Source organism: Aulonocara stuartgranti (genome assembly GCF_965226115.1).
Source record: "Aulonocara stuartgranti genome assembly, chromosome: 10".
NCBI classification, from domain to species: Eukaryota; Metazoa; Chordata; class Actinopteri; order Cichliformes; family Cichlidae; genus Aulonocara; species Aulonocara stuartgranti.
Genome location: NC_138946.1, coordinates 15,510,704 through 15,531,050, shown reverse-complemented (window position 1 = coordinate 15,531,050; position 20,347 = coordinate 15,510,704). Strand labels below are relative to the sequence as shown.

Genomic DNA, 20,347 nt, shown 5'->3' with positions numbered 1-20,347 from the left:
ACTGCCCCGCCCTGTTACTATGGCCACCCACAAAATCCGGCGACCGAAGCACTCCCCATTCCTCCGCTCTCTAATTTACCAGCTTGTTAGCACCTTCCATTGTTCATTTATTAACATTCCTAATGGCATGAAGTTGAATTACAAGCTCCGCGAACAAAGGGTCTCCTCGTGTAGTGGCGTTATCCCCGCGGGATTCGAGAAAGGAAACCCCCGTAGCCGTAAACGTCCCTCCATGTTTTTCTTTCCGCCGCTGGCCCGCAGCGCATGAAGCCCGATCAGGCGCCAGCCAGCCAATCAGCACTCAGAACAACAAGGCATGGTGCTGGTCCACATGGGCACCCGCCCGGCCCGAGCGCAGCTCATTTGCATGGCGAGAGCGTGACTGGCCACCCTTTCGTCTCCGGATCAGAGCTGTCAGTCAAATCACCAGGGGGCGGGACTTATCCGAGGAGAAGCAGCTGACCACAATGTACTGTGATGTACAAAATGTTACTTAATTATTATTTTTTTAAAAAACATACAAGTAGTTGCAATTATTTTCCCATAAAACCTATTTTACAGTAAATTATATTTCCTTTCTGCCATTTACCTCACTTTTTTTTAAAGTCTCATCCACGCTGTTTCTGTGCCACACACTGGAATAAAGAAAGGGGATGTTCCCTCTCTGTAGCTACATGCTCCTGCCCTTTGGTATAATAGATTTATGGCCATGTCTTTTGTTCTATAATGTATCCTTTAAGGTTCATGCAGTGTGTTTCTCTCAGGGGACCGATTAATAGAGTTATAGTGCTTGAAATATATTACAGTTACAGCGATATTTATGAATGTATGCTGTGTATGGATGCACATATGTAGAGTATGTGGCTGCATGGTAACAATCATTGATTGGACACTGCTCAGTCATATATATTCTCCACCGCACCGAGGTCTGAGAGTGTCAGCCAATCTGAAGAGCAGCTCAGAAATACATTTAGAGCTCCCATTGCCACGCAATGTGCCCTTCCTGTACATACAAACCTACTGACACCATTACGATCCACACGGTTAAGAGTCAGGTTTGTGTGGGAAAACCACAATAACAACTAGCCAGCGTAAAGTGACTGTGTGTGTGTGTGTGTGTGTGTGTGTGTGTGTGTGTGTGTGTGTGTGTGTGCGCGTGCGCGATGGGAGTCATTTAGCAACAGGCTGAGACACTATGACAGCATGCATGGACGGGAGAAAATGAATCAGGCAGAAAAAAAGGAGGGGGCTGGGGGCGAGAGTGAGACAAGAGGCCTCAGCACATGAGCTGCATGGTGAAAAAAACTATAGGAGTGTTTGCATATAGAGGGGTGGGAGGAAAGGAGGAGGAAGAAGAGGAGGGGTGACTTGAAGCGATGGTGGGGAAGGCGGGAGGGATGCGAGGAAGGCACAGGCTGACCCAGTTAGAAGTGTTGCATCATTCCTGGATCTACAGACTGGAGACCAAAAGGAAGCAACATAGGGGAAGAAAAATTACTCATATGATAGAAATTTAAACTTCTATCTGGCAAGCATCTTAGAAAATTACATTATGTCGTCAGTTAATGCTGATCACCTGAAGCGTTAAGTTTAATCTGAAACTTTATTTATAGCTTTTTGTTGTTGTTGTCGTTGTGAAGACAAAAACAACCTTTAAAAGTTATTCTATTTCCGTTTTCCATTACATTTATGTGTCCCCTGCTTACTTGCTGCTGCAAAGTGCTGGGAGGCAGCAGTTTTCGCCTCCTCATGTATGCTACCACCAGAGGGCGCCACATCCTGTAACATATCCATTTCTGAAGCTTTCCCGAACGCTCTCACCGGGCATTGCAGGGATTATAACACCGGTCACGTAAACTAAAAGGGGATTCATCTAAGCTACACTGAGCTGACACAGAAACCTATAAATTACACGAGTGCGGAGATCTTCAAATGCAGACAAATGCAGTTTACTTCTCCGTGGTTGAATCAATACTGCAGCATCTGACGTGTCTGTGTTGTACACTGACCTTGAAACCTCTCCGCACTTTCTTATCATGCCAGCTTATTTAAATCGATGCTGGCTCACAGCTCCCTGCAGCTCACTGTCTCTGTCTGTGCCATGAATCCATATCAAGTCTCGTTACAGAACTATGTAGAAATGGGTGACCTAGAAGCAATATAAATGAGAAAGTGAGCCTTCTCCCCCGTCTCCCTTCTTCTAACCATCTCATGAAGTATTCAGCTTGCACGAGGGAGAAAGCGGGCAAAAGCCATATATGAGAGAGAGGTGGTGGGGCGGATGTAGGCCAGTGTTTCTACTCCAGTGCCTCTTTTGAGAAACGCCAGTTTCAGACTGAGACAGGTTTCATTATTCTTTCATTAAATCCCACGAAGACACAATCACTGCACGAACTCGTGCAGTGATCAATCCCCATTTTGGCATTTGCACCTACCCTTTGCAGTCCTCTATAGCTAGCAGTATTTGAGTACCCTCACAGGTCTGCAGGACAGAGCAAGGTGTGGTGGTTTGCTCTTGCCATCCAGGTAACTGTTGCTAGGATACCAGGAGGCGCAGAGGAAGAGTAATTGCTGTGTGGGTGAGTGAGCAGGTGTGTGTGAGAGAGCACAGAAGTAGGCTGAGGTGCCGTACATAATTGATTTAAAAAAAAAAAAAAAGGCCCTGAACTCTTCAGTGTAAAGAACTGGACTTTAAACTACTTTACACACACACAGCACCCAAACATCTCGTTTTTAAATCACATTTTGTGTCTCTCATCTTATCTTTCATTAAAGAAAATACTCGAGATTGATCCATTCCTTCTATTTGCATCAGCAACAGTGACTATATGACCTCCTCACTGGATGGAAGTCGCCCTGAAGAGGCTGCACTGTAGCGTCAGACTAACATCAGTGCTCCTGAGCCTGATAGTTATACATAAATAATACTGGCTGTCTACAGCTGCAGTTTTTCCTCGACTGACCCATTTCTTTCTTAAGATTTTAGTCTGGCGACCTAAAGTTAGCAGACAGGCTTTAAAATCTAAGCTGACAATGTTTAGTGCTTGCCGATTTACAAGCACCAACTGCTCTCCAAGAGCCAAAATACTTTTCGGATTAAATGACGCGTATGTTACAAATAAAACCAATAGCACAAACAAGTCTCCACACAATTGGTTATTTGTGTTAAATCAATTAAAATCCTATCAAGAAAGCACTTAAACGCCTCTTCAGCACACAGACTACAAAGCTCTTACTTTGACATGCAGACTAGCCCGCTTTTTTTGACTATTAAAAGCAACAAGTGCAGCAGTTGCAGCATCCAATCAGATGCCTTTAATATCAAACGGACTGAATAATGTGCTGAAGCATCCAAACTTGCTCTTTGAGTTCTTGTTCCTCCTCCTCAAAGAAAGCACACACACGGGCAAGTTATATTTACAGAATTTTATTATGTTGCAAACAATGACATCCAGATATATTGATACACAACTTTTACTGTGCGTGTATGTGCATTTGTGAGTGTTTGTGTGTTTGTGTGTGTGTGTAAAGAGAGCAGTGAGACCACAGAAAGCAGAATGAAAACCCTGTGTGAAGGAGCCCTCAGTGGGTTAACAAGGCAGAGATAGCGAGCAAAAAAGAGGGCACTGGGCGATTTCTCCAGGGCGACGTACACACGCGCACAAACCTCAGGAAGAAAAAGGTGAGCCGGCTTATTTTCCTCTGTTAAACACACTTCTCGCTATGGGCTGTGTGCCTGTGCTCTCAGCAGCTTATGGATCATTAAGGTCCTGTGAGTGTCTACTAGAAAGCAAGTTTGTTAAAAGAGATGAAAGCGGCATGAATGAACACAGCGGGTGAGAAACTGCCTCCTCTCTCTCCTCTGACCATCAGAGCAGAGACGCTGGAGAGATTCTCCTGTCGTGACATACAAACACACACGCACACTCACACGACGTAAACACACATGTACATGTGCACTTGCACAAAAAAACAAAACTCATGAGATTCATCTAGGGAGCCGCAGCCTGCTTCAGTTTTTCATCTTCATTGTCAGCGCCGTCTCCTGGACAGGCTCCACTTTTCCCCACCTCCCTCACACTTTCTCCATCACCAACCACACAGTGACAGACCACAACAATGGAGGCATGGAGTAAAACAAAATTAAACTAAACCCCTCCAACAAAGAGGTGCTATTGGTATTCGTGCACTGTTAACCAGAACCCACCTAAGCCAGCACACAGATATTTACCCTTTGACCCGACGGGAAGTCATGAGAACGGTATGCAAATTTAAATTTTTTTTGTTGAATTAACCATGCAAGGATACTTCTTATTGGTTTTTTTTGAGTGTGTTTATGTGTCAGAGATTGCGTGACATTTATTAAGCGTACCCTACATCCAGAATAATTTACACAAAAGGACAATAGTCATCTTAATAGGGCTGGACCGATGTAGGGGAGGAGAGGGGGGGGGGGGGGGGGGGGGCAGCGAGGAGAGGGGAAAGCGGCCTTGGTCTACTATGGTTTGAAGTGCAGAGGGTTGGGGGTGGGCACAAGGAAGAGGGTGCAGGACAGGGTTGGGCTTTAGGGGTGGAGGTTGGGGGTGATTGAGGCAATCTCAGCGGCACTCCCACACTTTGACTGTCTGATCGACACTGCCCGTCACCACGTAGGGAGCAGTCTTGTGGAAATCTGCAAGAGAGGGAAACATCTGCTCAGACACATTCAACAAGTTCACACATCACAGAGTGAGCATCAGCTCCAGCTCAGGTTACAGAGCTTCAAATACAGACAGCTTCATCTTTTGTCATATGTTATTTATTTTTAAAAAGTGCGTCTCACCAAGAGAGGTAACAAAGTGTTCGTGGGCACTCAAGGTCTTCATGCAGCGTTTGTTCTTGTAGTCCCAGATCCTAATGGTCTTGTCATCAGCACAGCTTACTATGAATCTTCCTCCAGGGTGAAACAATATCCCGCGCACCCAGTTGTCATGTCCCACCTGCAGACACAAGACCGATTAGCTACCACACTCCTCACTATTCACCCACTGTGCAGCGACACTGGGACTGACACTTCCGTTACTCACCAGAGTCATGAGGCAGATCCCGATGCTCACATCCCACATCTTGATCGTTTTATCTCTGGAGCCAGAGAGCAGGAAAGGCCCAGGTTTTCCACTCTTCTTATTCTATCACAAAGACAGAGATAGGACGAGGCCATTAGAAACAGTGTTTGGTTGCAGCAAAGATGACAGTGAAGTTTGGTATGTGTAAAGATTCCTTCTAAGATATGAAGAGATCATTTTTCAGCTATGACAACATGATTTAAGGCAGGATTACGCTGCTCTGTGAGTCAGTCTGAGCCTACTGAATGTTTTTGCAGAGTGCTCAAATTGTAAATGAGGGCAATAATTCTACACTATTCACTAGAATAATTATGTAGTAACTCATAAGAGAGGTTGTCTGAATCATTAATTCCTTCTTATTTACAAAACCCTGCTTTACCACACCAAAGTAAAGTGGTTTATTACAGTAACTGCGCTGCTACTGAGGCAGACACTTTCATAGAACCCAATGTACATAAACATCCTCCTGGGTCCTGCAGCTGCCATATTCACCTCTGAGCCTGTAGCTTCTAGGATGGTGGGATGAGCGCTGTCGGGGGCCCAAGCGATGCACTCTACCACATGTTCGTGTTCCCGCAACTCAGCTTTGCACTCCTTTGAGGCAACCACCCAGACGCGCACCGTCTGGTCATTGGAGCAGCTGGCAATCAACGAGCCGTCCTGATTGGGACGCACCATCCTCACCCACTCCCTATGGCCTGTAAATGTCTTCACACAGTACCTACAGAAGAAAGTACAAGGTGATCTACAGAGAGCATGTTCAACTTATCCTAAATGCATTACTACAGAGGGCTAAAACAGCATTGTTGGAATAAAGAATGAAATGTTTAAAGTTAACTTTAAATCTAGTTTAAGACCGTAAAACATGCCTCTGTCTCACTTACCCAGTGGCCACCTCCCACATCTTGATAGTCTTATCTCTGGAGGCAGATACTATATGGTCACCATTTGGCATAATAGCTACAGATGACACATTGTGATCGTGGCCTGTAGGACAAAGTCAAAAGATTAGTTGGTCTGCTCTTAATAAGGCAGATACTTCCCAAATAAGACCATCAATGTGTAAGATCTCTAAAATAAGACTACTTTTCTCCCAAAATGAATGACAAGCCTCAGGCCACAAGGCCCAGATTAAACCAGAACTTTCTGTTGTCTGTTGTGTTAACAAAATTCTCTCTCAGAAATACTCACATATTTAAATATAATTACAGTAAGATTAAAAAAAAATACTGTGTAACACAAGTTACGATGGTGTAACTTAAAAGCCTTTGCAGGCGGTGTTTTGTAAATATTTCTTACCATGCATTGTTCGAATGCACTCAAAGCCCTGAAAATCCCAAAGTTTGATGCTCATATCAGCTGAACATGAAGCCAGAAGTTTTCCTGACTGGTCAAAGGAGATGTCCTGCACAGAGTCTGTGTGGCCTTTGAGGGTTCGCTCAAAGTCCCCTGCTTCATAGTCCCACACCTAAAATTACAGATGCAGGCAGTGAGGAACGCCAGTCCACAATCATCAAGAAGAACTTAATATCGAACCTAAAAACACATGCACACAAAAGTGCATGTGTATTTAATCAAAAGTGATTAAATTGGTCATTATTGGACAGAATCATGACACAGGGTTGGGTTACAAAATGTAACAAAAATACTAAAAACAGAAAACATTTCAGCCTAATTAAAAAGTATGCAATTTACTACCACAGTGTCAGTTAAATTCATTAAAACAAGAATGAACTTTGACGTTGGAAAGAAAAAGATTTGCACATTTCCCAGTGCTGTGCTCTGGGAGTGCTCCCTCTGACAACACAAGCATCACCCCATCTCCACATAGATGAGCAGTGACAAAGCAGAAAAAAATAAAACAGCGAAGGAGGGAGGAGGATGAAGGGAGGAGGATGGAGGGGGAAGTGTGCTGAAGCCGAAACGCAGAGGATAAAAAGGGAGAGCAGCCTCAGATCTGCAGTACGGCTTTGATCTAAAGGGTCAGAGCTGCAGAGGATTCGCTGTGCTGCAACAGTCTCCCTGATTTTGCTCATGAAATGCTGCTCAACACAGACACCACTGATTTGAAATTCCTCAGAGAGACATTTTCAAAAGAGTATAACTGACTTCAGATAAGGCATTTCAAAGATGTGAACAAAATGTGATGTGAACAAGAAGGGAAAAAAAAGACAGCAGCAACTTATGACAGACAAATGAATGCATAATGTATCAGAGTGACAGGTAGGACAGGTTCCAGCCCCTCAGTGACCTTGAATTAAATAAGCAGAAGAAGATGGACAAATGTGTGAATGGGCGATACAGCTGTTAATTCTCCACTTTGATATGGTGAAAAAGGAGACGTTCTATTTTTCAGTATGGAAACTACACCTTCACACTGCCCATATCTACAATGTAAAGGCTCTCCTCTAAACTTGTTTTCTCAAACTGTGATAGAAATGTAAGGACTTAACTAACCATAAAATGAATGAACTGCATGCAGGATTTGTAAGCAAGGTTCAAATGCAACTGACTGTATTTACTAATATTTTAACAGTATGCAAATGTTGTCTGGCAATACAGATGCAAACCTTAATGGTAGCATCCTCAGAAGCTGTGACCATGACCGAAAACACGGGGTGGAATATAACACGCGTGACCGGAGCACGGTGCCCACTCAAGGCGTATCTCTCTGGGGGGCGAGGGATCCACTCCTTGGGGTCGCGCTTCTGGCCCACAGACCCTCCGTGTGTCATCTCCTCTTTAGCCTCATTCAATTTTGACTCCAATTCCATCACCTGAAGTAAAGCAAGGAAAAGCAACAGGTTAAGAAATCCAGTGAGACAACACTTATCCCAATAAACAAAAAAAAGTTTTCAAATTCATTAATGCAAATAAAACTCGCTTTACCTATAGCTTCTTTGTACAGGGGGCCATGGCTAAACGCAGTTATCACTTTACATATTGCATTGTGCTTGCAAGTTTATTCCGCCATGTTAAAAATGTACAGCTAATCTCAAACGTGTTTTCATTTGTTACCTTCTTCTGTAATCTGATAACCGAGGTCCACTTCTTTTCCAACAGCCCTGCATACTTCTTATCTACTTCTTCATTCTGTGAACCAAGTAAAAGACAACAAATGTTCCCCCTCATTAAAATTACATGTGCAACTTTTTGGTCATTTCTGTGCATCAACCTCGTCATACCATATCTAACTCTGCCTCTTTCTTGAAAGTGGAATACGCCTCCTCGTAGCCATTGGAACGAAGATAGTCAGCTATGGCCCGGTTTCTGACGAAAAAAAAATAAAAAAAAAATAAAAAAATTACAACACCACAGTCATTTTTTTTTTGTTTTGTTTAAAGGTTCATCTCAAGATTTAACCAACTCTTTGGAAATGCAGTTTCTGTGAAACCACTAGAGTCCAAAGCAAATTTCTGCGAGAGGAAAATTAAGTATATTGTATCATATATCACTAACATTTCTAATCTTACGTGACAAACATGAACTGAGGGCAGTTGTGCCAAATCAAACACATGTCAATAAAGTCAAGGTGATGTCGACATTTATTAAGTAGCAAGTCTACCCCAACCGAAATTCTGGTTCTTGAAAGAGGGCAGAGTGCACCCCGTCTTATGATGGGGGCTTTGGGATTCAAGTTTCACAGTTCCCCTCCCCTTAAAAGTCGGGCAGTTTGAGCAAGTGTCAGAGGAAATTCTAACCCTTCATTGAAGAAAACAAAACGTAAGGATCCGATCACTGGGAAACTGTGTTTTGTGCTGCTATGGAAACCAAAGACTTGGCACAGAAAGAGTCCTGAACACCAAGTGTGGATGACACGAAGCCCACAACCCACAAGCACATGGAAACGCATAGCGAGCATGCAAATACACACATACAGAGTTATATAAATGATTGTAAGGGCTCTTTTATAAGATGAGGGGTGAATATTTCATGAGTAAGTGAGCTAAATTTAGGCTGCAGCTTTGGGGCTACTTCGAATGTCTTATAAATCCTGTCTGCTATTGCTTTTCAACAGGATTTCCACTGATTTCTTCGTTTCGGGGTATTTCAGACCTTTATTGCAACAAGACAGCAAAGAGAAGACAGAAAAGCTGGGAGAAAGACCAGTGGGGGACAGAAAACAAACAAACAACAACAAAAAAACAACAACAACAACAACAAAACAAACCCCCTGCACAGTAAGTACTCTTGGGCCAGATTCAAACCTGAGCCTCTGTGTTGGTGTTATGGTATATGGGTCGCCCACTTAACTTAATAAGCATAGGGGTTTTTCATGAGTTAAACCAGCCATGATCAAACCTGTTTTTTTTGGGTTTTTTTTCCCAACGTTCTACATTTTGCAGTCCAATGGTGAGTTAAACTCCTAAAACATGTTTAAAAATATACTTTTTGTATTGTCTGGACTGTGAGATCAGCCAGTCATTCACCACGGAAGAAGGCTGCCCACATTAAACAGCCATCACTTTGTTAAGTTCCTCCTCCTGGCACACCCCACTCATTTATTTGCTCCTGTCATGCGGGGTTATGAAATATTCACCAAGCAGCTAACAAGTGAAGCACCATAAAGCTCACATCTCTTTACACTTCCTACAATACGTTCTTGTAAGGCAGCGTTTTGTATCAGGACTAGAAAATACAAAATTTACAAAAAAAAAAAAGAAAAAAAAAAAGGCTCATTTATAGAAAGTGCCCCCCTCCCTCTCCTCAAGTCCTGTCAGTTTACATGTCCATTCTTGTTTGTATGTTTAAGAAGGCTGCATTCCCACACATTTACATCAGGGCACTCACAGTTCATCTCTTTGTCTCTGTGACAGCACCATGGTGGCTGCTGTTCACTCCCTCTCAGGGAGGTGAGGATGAGGTGATGTGGGAGGGGAGGGGGAAGTCTGGCTCGTAAGTGTCTGGTGGTGAGGTGCCCGATCCCTCAGAACTTTCTCCTCCAGGGGTGCAAAGGTGGGGAAAGTAAAGGTGCCGGGCAGAGCAAGATGATCTGGAGATACTGCCGTCACCCAAATGTCAGAATCAGGTTCCACGAGTTCTCCCAAAGGTCCAAATCTGTCTCACTGAACAGATGAGCCCATCACCTGATGAACAGAGGAGAGGGTGAAGAGCAGTGGATTAAACATACATATATGCAGTATTCAGACATACAGAAACATGGGACACATGAATTACAATCTAGAAGAATTCTCCAACAGTAAAGTCAGTGGTAAAAGAATATGAAACTTTTCAACACCACATTTTGGAGCCAACAAACTTTCCAGTATTTTTTTTAAAGCAGATTTTATTTGTGATTCCAGAATAGGAATGTGAGCAGCTAGATGTTGAAATCCTGCTGTTTGTAGTGGTGCAACGGATCAAAAGTCTCACGGTTCGGATCGGATCAGATCACGTTTTTTTTCATCACAGATTGGATGCCTCCACTCTGCCTCCTGACATCTGACCCACGTTAACACATGGACTGAACAGACACACACCCACAATGGACAACTGTACCCTCAAACACACAATAATAACATGGACTGAACCACCACTCACAACCACTAGCACTTTATATAGCCTCTGTAGAAATTATCCACATATCTCACTTATCTTAACTGCACTACTGTATAGCTCTGTGTAAATAATCATTCTGTACATTCGATCATTTTTAATCCTACAACTGTTTACAACTTGCATAGTTCCCATTTCTGTATAGCTGTATATCTCAGATTTCTGTAAAGTTATTTATTTCATATTCTGTATAGTTTTTCATATTTATATCCTGTTCATAGCTTGTACTCACTACAGCCTGTACATACTTATAGTTATAGAATATTCACAACATACTTCATACCGTGTACATTATAACATACCATAATAGACCCATTTCTGTAATATACTCACATATCTATATTATTGCTAATATATATTGTAATATATCTATATCACTAAAGCACTTTTGGATGGATGCAAACTGCATTTCGTTGCCCTGTACCTGTGCATGTGTAATGACAATAAAGTTTAATTCTATTCTATCAATTTTCGAATCAGCAAAAAAAAAAAAAGACAAAAATTTAAGTCGCCATTTACTTATTTAAGTACTTTTTGCCTATTAAAAAACATTCAACTCAAGACTCATTCCTCGCTGTGATTTAATGAGCGGTCAAGTAACTTTAAACTTTTCCTGCTCATACATGCTTGGAGCGATCTTGTCACTGAAGTGGACGCGCGACGGGATATCATAGCGTGGCTCAAGCACGTTCATCATAGTTTAAACTAGTGCTGTCAGTGTAAATCTCGTTAAGATGACGTTAATGCCATAACTGCATTAACGTGTTAACTAGTTACCGCGGATCGCCCCGTGCGTGGGGCTGCACGGCGTCAATGCGTCAACTAGCGCATTGACTAGTTTAAACCCCCTGTTTTGCACAACAGAATACGGCCTCCCGTCTGCAGCTAAACACCCCAATAGCTTTTGTAATAGCTTTAGCCCGGTCGGACTGGGCAGCAAAGGACTGCTTAAATACCGCAAACTCCTCTGCTCCTCCACTTGGACCGCTAGCGCTGACCATAGCTATCGCTTGACAGACTGATCACGTGCACCATACACATACTTTTTTCTTCTTTTTCGAATCTTCGGATCACGTGCGTGCTGAACTGTGGAGTGGGATCGGTTCGGATTACGGATCAACCATGATCCGTTGCACCACTACTGGTTTGTTAATCAAATTACTCTAATTTTTCCTGTTATTAAGATGTTCCGATGGCACTGTTCCCTCTCTGTGATGGGGAGTTGAAAACAACAACAACAAAAAAGATAGCTTATAGGTGATAACTGTGTTAATGAATGCTGTTCTGCAGTATTCTGATGTAGAACATGACTGATTGATTATACAAAGCAATGTGTTCTGCACATGCGCGTGGACGTTGACCTACAAAGGTGGAACGCACACACAGTAACAAATGCAATTTGACTTTTACAGAATGCTAATCTTAAAGGTAGGGCTGCTCGATTATGGCAAAAATGATGATCACGATTATTTTCACTGAAATTGAGATCGCGATTATTTGACGATATTTATTTAACCCTTTAAGACCTACTATAGAACCAAGTCCGCCAGAGCTCATATTATTTTTTTTACATGTTGTAGTGCCGTTTGTGGGAGCATTTCAATTTGCTATGCAACTGTTATAGCCCATATTTTAATAATATGTATGCATTAAGTCCATAGTAACTACATTAATTGCAAAAAAGTGCAATAAACTACAAAAAAATTGAAAATCGTTTTTGTTTTTTACATGTATTTCTACTTGGAGAAATTTAAGAGGTTTATCCCTCAAAACTTTAAATACAAAAAAGTTGCAAAAAATAGTTTACAACAACAGGAAATTTATTTTGAGTGTATTCATAGTTTTATTTTGGAGATACACCAATTTTTATATACTGCAGGAAAAACGAAAAAACAATCCTATGATGCAAATTTGCAAAGAAAACAGCATGTGCATCAAAATAAACTATTTCCAGCAGTGCAATTTGAGTTCTAAGCATCCCAGCAACTATTCAGAAAGGTCAAACATGACCAGTATAGGCTTTTAAGGCCTACAAGTAAAAAACTACAATTTCCGCGAAAATGACGTCACTTCCGGTTTCGGCCAGGAAATGGCGGACATACAGTTCGCGCTGACGTCTGTTTCACTGTGGGAAGTGTTACGAACAGCTGATAGGAACGGCAAAGCGTGTTTCTGGAATATTGTGTTTTTGTTCCTGCAAGAGCTTTTTATGCAGTTTTTGCAAAGCTTTATGTGGAAGGAAACTGCGACCGAGGACAAGCTGATGGCATCAGATGTAAGTACAACTCCTCTGGTTTCATATGCAAAACAAATTATTGCGCTAGCTTACGCGGTTCCGGTTCTACAGGGATTTAAAAATAGTTAGACAACACGGAGCGTGCTGCTCTGACCGGCTTTAAAGGGTTAACAATGACTTTAAAAAATAATATAAAATAGTGTGCAACACCACTGAAGTTTTTTTACCTCTCTTTTCAACCAGCGGCAGTCACTCTCCTCTCCAAATAACTTCTGCTTAGCTTTCCGGGCTTCCCTCGGGTCCTCTTAATCAGCGGTCTCCAACCTTTTTTGCGCCCGACAATATTTTCACGGACCGGCCTTTAAGGTGTCGCGGATAAATGAGGGAGGGGCTAATAATCGGCTCAGTCATTTTTAATGATCGTTGAAAGCCCAGATCGTAATCGTGATTAAAATTCGATTAATTGAGCAGCCCTACTTAAAGGCGCAATTTAGTACAGTGGAACCCCGACTTACGAAATTAATCTGTTCCCGAGGGTCTTTCGTAACTCGAAAATCTTTGTAAGTCGAAGCACCCATTGCGCGTTTTGAGTGAGGCGATGCTGAACGATAGGCTATAGGCTAATTGCTAACTAGAACAACGTCGTTCAAGTGGAACCGCGAAGCGCAAGTACGGAAGCCAAGGGGTTGTCACATGATTTGGAAGGCATTGTAGGCTCAGCCAATCAGAGCCAGCAGATTTCATTACTCGGGCATTTTGCCGTAACATGGGCAGAAATACTGTCGTTCAGTGCCTTCGTAACTTGAATTTTTCGTGAAACGGGGTATTCGTAAGTCGGGGTTCCACTGTATAACTTTTTTCCTTTTGGACCACTTGATTTACTAGTCTTTTAAACAACTGGTTCAATGCATGCAGTTTTTATGTCCCGATAACCACAGAAATGATTTTTGGTATTCATTTATCTTTATTTTACATGGAAGTCCCACTGAAATCAAATCTCTTTGACATGACCAAGGTAACAGCCATACAAACTCAAAATACAATAAAATCAAATATAATGTAAAATGCGAGAGAGTATAGGATATACTATATACACTGGTGTGCACATAAGTGGTCCACAGGTGCGCATGGATTAACCCCAGACACTGACAGAGGACCATAAGAGCATGTTGCCCTTGTTTATGTCACAGTCTGCTGCATTGTTCTCATCCACTTCACCCTTTAGACCGCCTTAAGATAAATGAAAACTGCAAGGTGCCTCACTGGAAACTGTTCATAATAATATTTATATTTTACAGATGAGCATCTGCTTAAAACGGAAGCATTCAACCACTGCAAACATTTAGCCTGTAATATCCTAGAAGGAGCTCCTCTCTCCTGCCTGCAAACATGATGACTGACTGAGATGACAGGACAGAGCAAATGATTTTAGCTGCTCTCATCTCTCACCATGGTGTAAAAACAGCGATTTGACCAAACATACCATGCTCCATCTATTACAGAACCAAGACAATCTCTGTTACTTCTGCACCTGCCCGACACTTCTGAACATCACCATTAAGGAGAAAATACTTTAAAAGAACACACAGGCAAAAGTTATTGCAAATAAATAATAATTGAAGAACGGTATAAAATTCACAAACACCTTTTTAAATCTAAGTTATTACACTGAGAGGCAAATGTGTTTAGTTACAAGGTTAGGACAAAAGGAACTCATGCGGGGGCGATTTGTTTGCAACCTTCCATTCTCTTAAATTAAATTTTTTTTTTAAATAAAATAAAATACAAAAATTCTTTTAATGAGTTTTCTACACAAAGATATAAACAAATAAAAAAGGAAAACCATACACACTTATTAGTAGGGGTGCAACGATACACAAAATTCACGGTTCGGTTCGATACTTTGGTGTCACGGTTCGATATTTTTTCGATACAAAAAAATGTTCATGCCTTTTTAATTTGTCATTTATTAAAATTATAAATATATATTTTAACTCAAAAGTACAGTTTTTAAATTTAACCCTAACCCTTGTGCGTGTTTTTTATTTTGACAGCGAATGCGCACCTGCGGACCACTTTTGTGCAGCCCTGGTTATTTAGCTCGTCATATTGCAGCCACAGAAATTCTTTTGTCCATGAAACCATAAAGCTGCACTTTCTTTTTGCCTTATAGTCTGATTTGTCATAACTTCTCCGTTTTGTGGTAAGCTTTTCTTTGGCTGTCACTTCTTCACCCTGACCTGTCTTGTTTGGCTCAGCAGAACTGAAATGCTTTTACACACTCACTCACATAAGCTCAGCGATTCTCTGCGCGATCAACCTCTCACATGTTTAAGCTTGCTGCGGGAGATTTCACTTGTCATGTTTGCATAGTAAGCTAACGATTAATAAGACGATGTCAGAGGAATTGGTGCGCAAATTATCATCACTCACAGATCAGTGCTGTCGCTCTCTATACACAGTTCGCACGATTGCAAAGTGAAAGCAAAAAAACAAGCGCAAATTCAAACGCGATTTCAATATGTCACATATTGACAGTGGCTCACCGATGCCAATGACATAATTACCCAGCTACATTTCTGAAAGAATGCAAAAGCATTGACATATATTTTTCCTTCCTACAATAGCCCGACGGGCAGGGTAGCCCGACTGAAAAAAATCGCTAGCCCCAGGACGTCAGGCTAGCGATATTGCAAGCCCTGTATCTGATTGAGGAATCATGCATCTTTGGAAAAGAGAGTTTATTACAGAGAAATGTCTCTTTCCAAAATAAAAGCTATACTATCCGCTTCTTCTGGGCTATATTCTCAGCAGCATAAGGAGAATCATGTGCTAACAGCTGTCTAAATGACTCGGCTAAAGTTAGTAGCATGCTTGTTGTTTTTGTCTTTGCACTAGGATGATGTAAATGTACAGTCATATTCGTTGTGTTCCCACTAGTGCTTTCAGGTTAATCTCGTTGAAATGACTTTAACACCACAACACGGCAAATCTCCGTTAACGAGCTACCGCCGATCGCCCCGTGCATGGGGCTAGACGGCCAACACGTTAACGAGCTAACTGCGCTAACACACTAGTTCCCACCCATGTAATTGAGCATTGCATGGCACATCCAACATACTGTTTTACTTTAGTCCATGACTCGCTTACCTTCAGGGTCATACGTCACATGAAAACCAAAATAATTCCAAACGCCAGATCTGAATGAGGGTGGGGGAGGTGCCCTGCGCTCTTCCTTCTGACTATGCTGTCTGTGTTGAGCGCTCAGTGGATCTGCGCTCGACAGTGCAGCCTAGGCGGAGTAGTCGAACGCAGATTCACTGAGCGCTCAACACAGACAGCATCGTCAGAAGGAAAGTTGATAAAATAAATTACAAATGTTGTATTGTTCGATACATATGCGTACCGAACCGAAAGCACTGTATCGAACGGTTCAATATCGATACGAATATCGTTGCACCCCTACTTATTAGTGTATGAACATAACTGCTTATTTTCTAGTTAGAAACCGGGTGTTGTATCATTTGTAAACATTCACATAATCATTAAGCTATTAGAAACATGTTTATGCAACATTTGTTTATGCAACATTTTTTTAAGACACACCTCTATTTCTACCACTAACTAGCCTCTACGTGTGAATTCATGAAGTTTATGAATGCAGCTTGCTAACCAACTTCAGTAGCACTGGATAATAACTTCATAGTCTCATTCAAATATGTCAACTTATGGCTTGAAGAAACCAGGTGGCTGAAAAAGCACCAACACTGAAGCTTCAAAATGTGTAGTCCAAACTCAGTGGGTGGATACGACCATCTTTTATACCATCTATTATTCTCCCTCACTTTTCCCAAGATCTGGTTCGAGGTATAACAGAATGACCAATGGGTAACTTCATGGTCGCGGGTCCATTTTTTCATACTGTCTGATACACAGAAGTAGCTAGAGAACAATTCAAAGAACCAACCCAATAATTAGTTAAGTGCATTTATGCAATCCTATAATCACAGGATTTAAGATTTTGATTTTTCATGGCTGAGCTTACAATAACAAGGGGGAAAGACAGCGTCCCTTTTCTTCTGTCTTCAAAACACAGTTCCTACAGTGCAGGATTCTTTTTTTTTTTTTTTTTTTACAATTATAGAAAGAAGGAACCTTTAAAAAGAAAAGTCAAATTAAACAACCTTGTGATTGTCCATAGGTGTGCAGCCATGGGTCACAGCAGCCAGCAACTGACTGTGGAAGATTTAAAGAATATCTGAGAAATGACACTTCTATATTCTAGATACTTGGTGATTTCTGCAAGCAATTGATTGTGCATTTACATAAAAAGAATATAATCATACTATGATATTGCCCAATGTGATTTAATTGCTCTAAACCTTTATTATTAAACCAATGCCAACGTCTTTAGATGGACAAACAAGCCAACGTGGTGTCATCGGCACATTATCCATGAGGCGATCAGTAGAGTGTACACAGCATACCGAACACTTTCAATTTAGCAGTCAGTGAAAAGGACAGAGATGTCCTCCCATCTTGCTCCCGATGCTCATCGTTATCCACAAAGCTCTTCACGCCTCTCACCAAGAGCTACAAATGTACCCATGAAATACTCTCAAACCGTGAAGGTGAAAGATGACTAAGCCCCCATTAAGACTACAATAACAGGCAGTGATGTCAGCTACGCCTCAGCTCCTCCCGACTCAAATACGCGTTATGTTCAGTTTAACAAGCAACATGCACAGGTGACCCAGACCTTACCGCACTTGTCAAATAATCGCACCGCTATCTAAGCGGTGTAGAAATTCATTACTAATTGTAATGATGCAATCATGAGAATAATTTCACTGAACCTGCTAGGCACTCCTACATTCCCTATCTTCTTATCAACCAAACTACTTTACAATGATAAGGCAAGATTTTACACAGGCTCAAAATAGGACTTTGCAGAAGGAGACTACATACGTGAGCAAGACTAGTCCAAATACAGTTAAGGCCAACGTCTCAGCTGCCCTACTTAAAAGACGTCTATGCATTTCCCTGTTATTTCTCGTCACTTCACACACCAAAATCTATTCTATTTTACAACCAAGTAAATTAATCACCATTTACAAAAAAATTATAACAATGAATGTCTGTGAAGGTTCTCAGTCATCCAGGTCATCGTAGTCAAAGGAGCTTGACAATGAATAATAAAACTCTAAATTCTCTATCCTGGGTAATTTTGTGTTGGAAGACAACCAAAGACTCCTTTTTTCAACTTCAAAGTATAGACAGAGGGAAAAAAAAAAAAAAAAAAACAAAAAAAACTGCACATTATAAAACAGGAAAATAAAATACACTGGATAAGCTGAATCAAAAGCATGACCCTAAAAACTGACTTGGCATGGTTTGTAGACAATTTAAACCATCACATTTTTTTTATTTGTTTGTTTGAAATTTGTTTAAAATAAAGACTTCCAGAAAGGTTTGGGTTCTTCACTTAAGCTATTAGTTATACACCATAATAAAAGAGCCTACAGGCAGAGATTAGAAACAGAACTAATCATGCCTTTTTAACTCCTTGATAAAATGTACAGCCTGTGGGTACACGTGTCTCGACTGAGTTTATGACTAGACAGAGGGGCATATGTTGTTTTGTTATTTAGATAAGACATAATTTCACAATGTTTACATGCAGACCCAATGAAACAAAAAGGTGACAAAAACCAACCAAACCCATTAGTATTTGCTCTGTTCGTGTCAAACTGCTGAGCAATGCCCCTCCTTATGGATGACCTTCAGGCCAAACAAGTCCCTTCTTGCACAGACTAAAGCATATAGCAATGTTTGCTTACTAACCAAACATCATGACAAAGCAATCTGTTTTATTCCACTTGCAAGCCCTGATACTTAAGATTTCCTTAATTATGTCATTTAAGTTTATTCTATTAGTCTAGAACTTCAGCTTAAAAGTTATTCTCACGACCAAAGTGCTGCCAACAGTCACAGCCCATGACATAAAAAATCCAAACTATTTAACAATCTTAAAAATGGTACCAAAAATACCCAAACAACTACAACAAAAACCTGCATATTAATAGATGCAGGCATCTCAAACATATTATAAACAAATCAGAAATGCATGCATAAATGTAGCACTGAATTGAACCTTTACCTTAGTATATAAAATATAATTTCACGCTATAAGATGGACAGTCTAATGAACAAGCACTGGCCTTCGCGTTCCGTGTTATACAATAGCAACTGGTAGACAAATCAATAATGATTCAATTAGCAAAATTGGGCTTAGAAGACAGTTTTGTGCACAGCAATTTAAATCTGCATAGTATTTTTCCATCAGACTCCACTCTGAATGTAATTCCTAAAATGCAGGTTTAAATATGGAGGAAAACTACCAAATGTCCCAAGACTGCTTCATGTATTACAAATCATAGACGAGTTTTAAAATCTGGATAGGGTGACGTCTTTCTAAGCCTCTGTGGCCACAAGGGCAAAGTTGCAGTACAGCCTCAGCAACGCCCTTTCCAGCTAGCGTTAGCTTAGCACGACAAGTGCACCAAGTCCGCTAATAACCACACGCTGGATTCCTGGATCACCACACCGTCAACATAACAAAATATACAAAGGGCGTCTGTCCACACCAACGAAGAGCTAAAACATCCAGCCGCTTGTTTGACAAAAAATAACTGCTACCCGATATATGTGAAGGCGGAGAGGGTATGAGCCCCAAGTTTGGGATGTTATTGCCAATATTCCCAATACGAGACAACACAAAAGGCTTCAACTTTCAGAATTCAGAACCTTAATTTAGGCGTTTTCCAGCCGCATCAGATCCTTTGCAGCTGACCGTGAGAAATATGACAGCACCCAGGTTAGCTTAGCCGGCTAGCACACCACGTTAGCTCATCCGAACTTCCATAAATAGGCGTAGCTAACGTTAGCTCGATCTACAGGGAGGGTTCACAACAAGCGCCCAGATGCAAGTCATGCATAGTCCGAGAGTCGCGACACTTGCTTTTAAAAATCCCAGTCACACTCGGGGGCGTTGAATAACCTCACCGTGAGACTGTCTCAACGTTCAACCTCCGAGTCGATGATCTTATGCGGGCGAACTTTTGCCACTTAGCTTAGCTCTCGGCCTCTCCGCCATTTTGAGGTTGGAACGGGAAAGCGCAGACACTGCAGGCAATTCGTCGTCAAAATAACAAGTCTCACTAAGTGCCAAAACAAAAATACACATTTGTTACAACTAATAACTTACCATAAGGCAAATCTCATTCTCATATCTTCTTTCCTGGCCCGAGCATGCGACGGAATACCCTGGTTTTGATGTGATAATGGGACTTTTCGCATCACCCGGCACGGACGGCCAGATTTTTCTCCTCTTGGTACCACCGCATTCGCCCGACCCAGCTAACGGTCGCGGTTGGATATCGGGAGCGCG

At 41.5% G+C, this 20,347-nt stretch overlaps 1 protein-coding gene across 3 annotated transcripts; it reads right to left on the bottom strand.

Annotated features, from left to right (window-relative positions):
- Positions 1-3,411: 3,411 nt before the first annotated feature.
- On the bottom strand, positions 3,412-20,342 carry LOC309715650 (lissencephaly-1 homolog A-like). Of its 3 annotated transcripts, none has more exons than XM_082548931.1 (11): positions 20,165-20,340; positions 9,897-10,192; positions 8,291-8,375; positions 8,124-8,198; positions 7,676-7,882; positions 6,405-6,573; positions 5,990-6,092; positions 5,598-5,826; positions 5,067-5,168; positions 4,823-4,979; positions 3,412-4,672 (listed from the first exon to the last, which is right to left on the bottom strand). In XM_082548931.1, exons 2-11 carry the CDS (start codon positions 9,926-9,928, stop codon positions 4,599-4,601), a joined length of 1,233 nt encoding a protein of 410 aa, XP_082405057.1. In that variant the 5' UTR covers positions 9,929-10,192; positions 20,165-20,340; the 3' UTR covers positions 3,412-4,598. The 3 variants fall into 3 exon arrangements, with proteins under 3 accessions (XP_082405057.1, XP_082405058.1, XP_082405059.1); XM_082548932.1 differs by lacking the exon at positions 20,165-20,340 and adding an exon at positions 19,963-20,058; XM_082548933.1 differs by lacking the exon at positions 9,897-10,192 and having other exon boundaries at positions 20,165-20,342.
- Between the last annotated feature and the right edge of the window lie 5 nt (positions 20,343-20,347).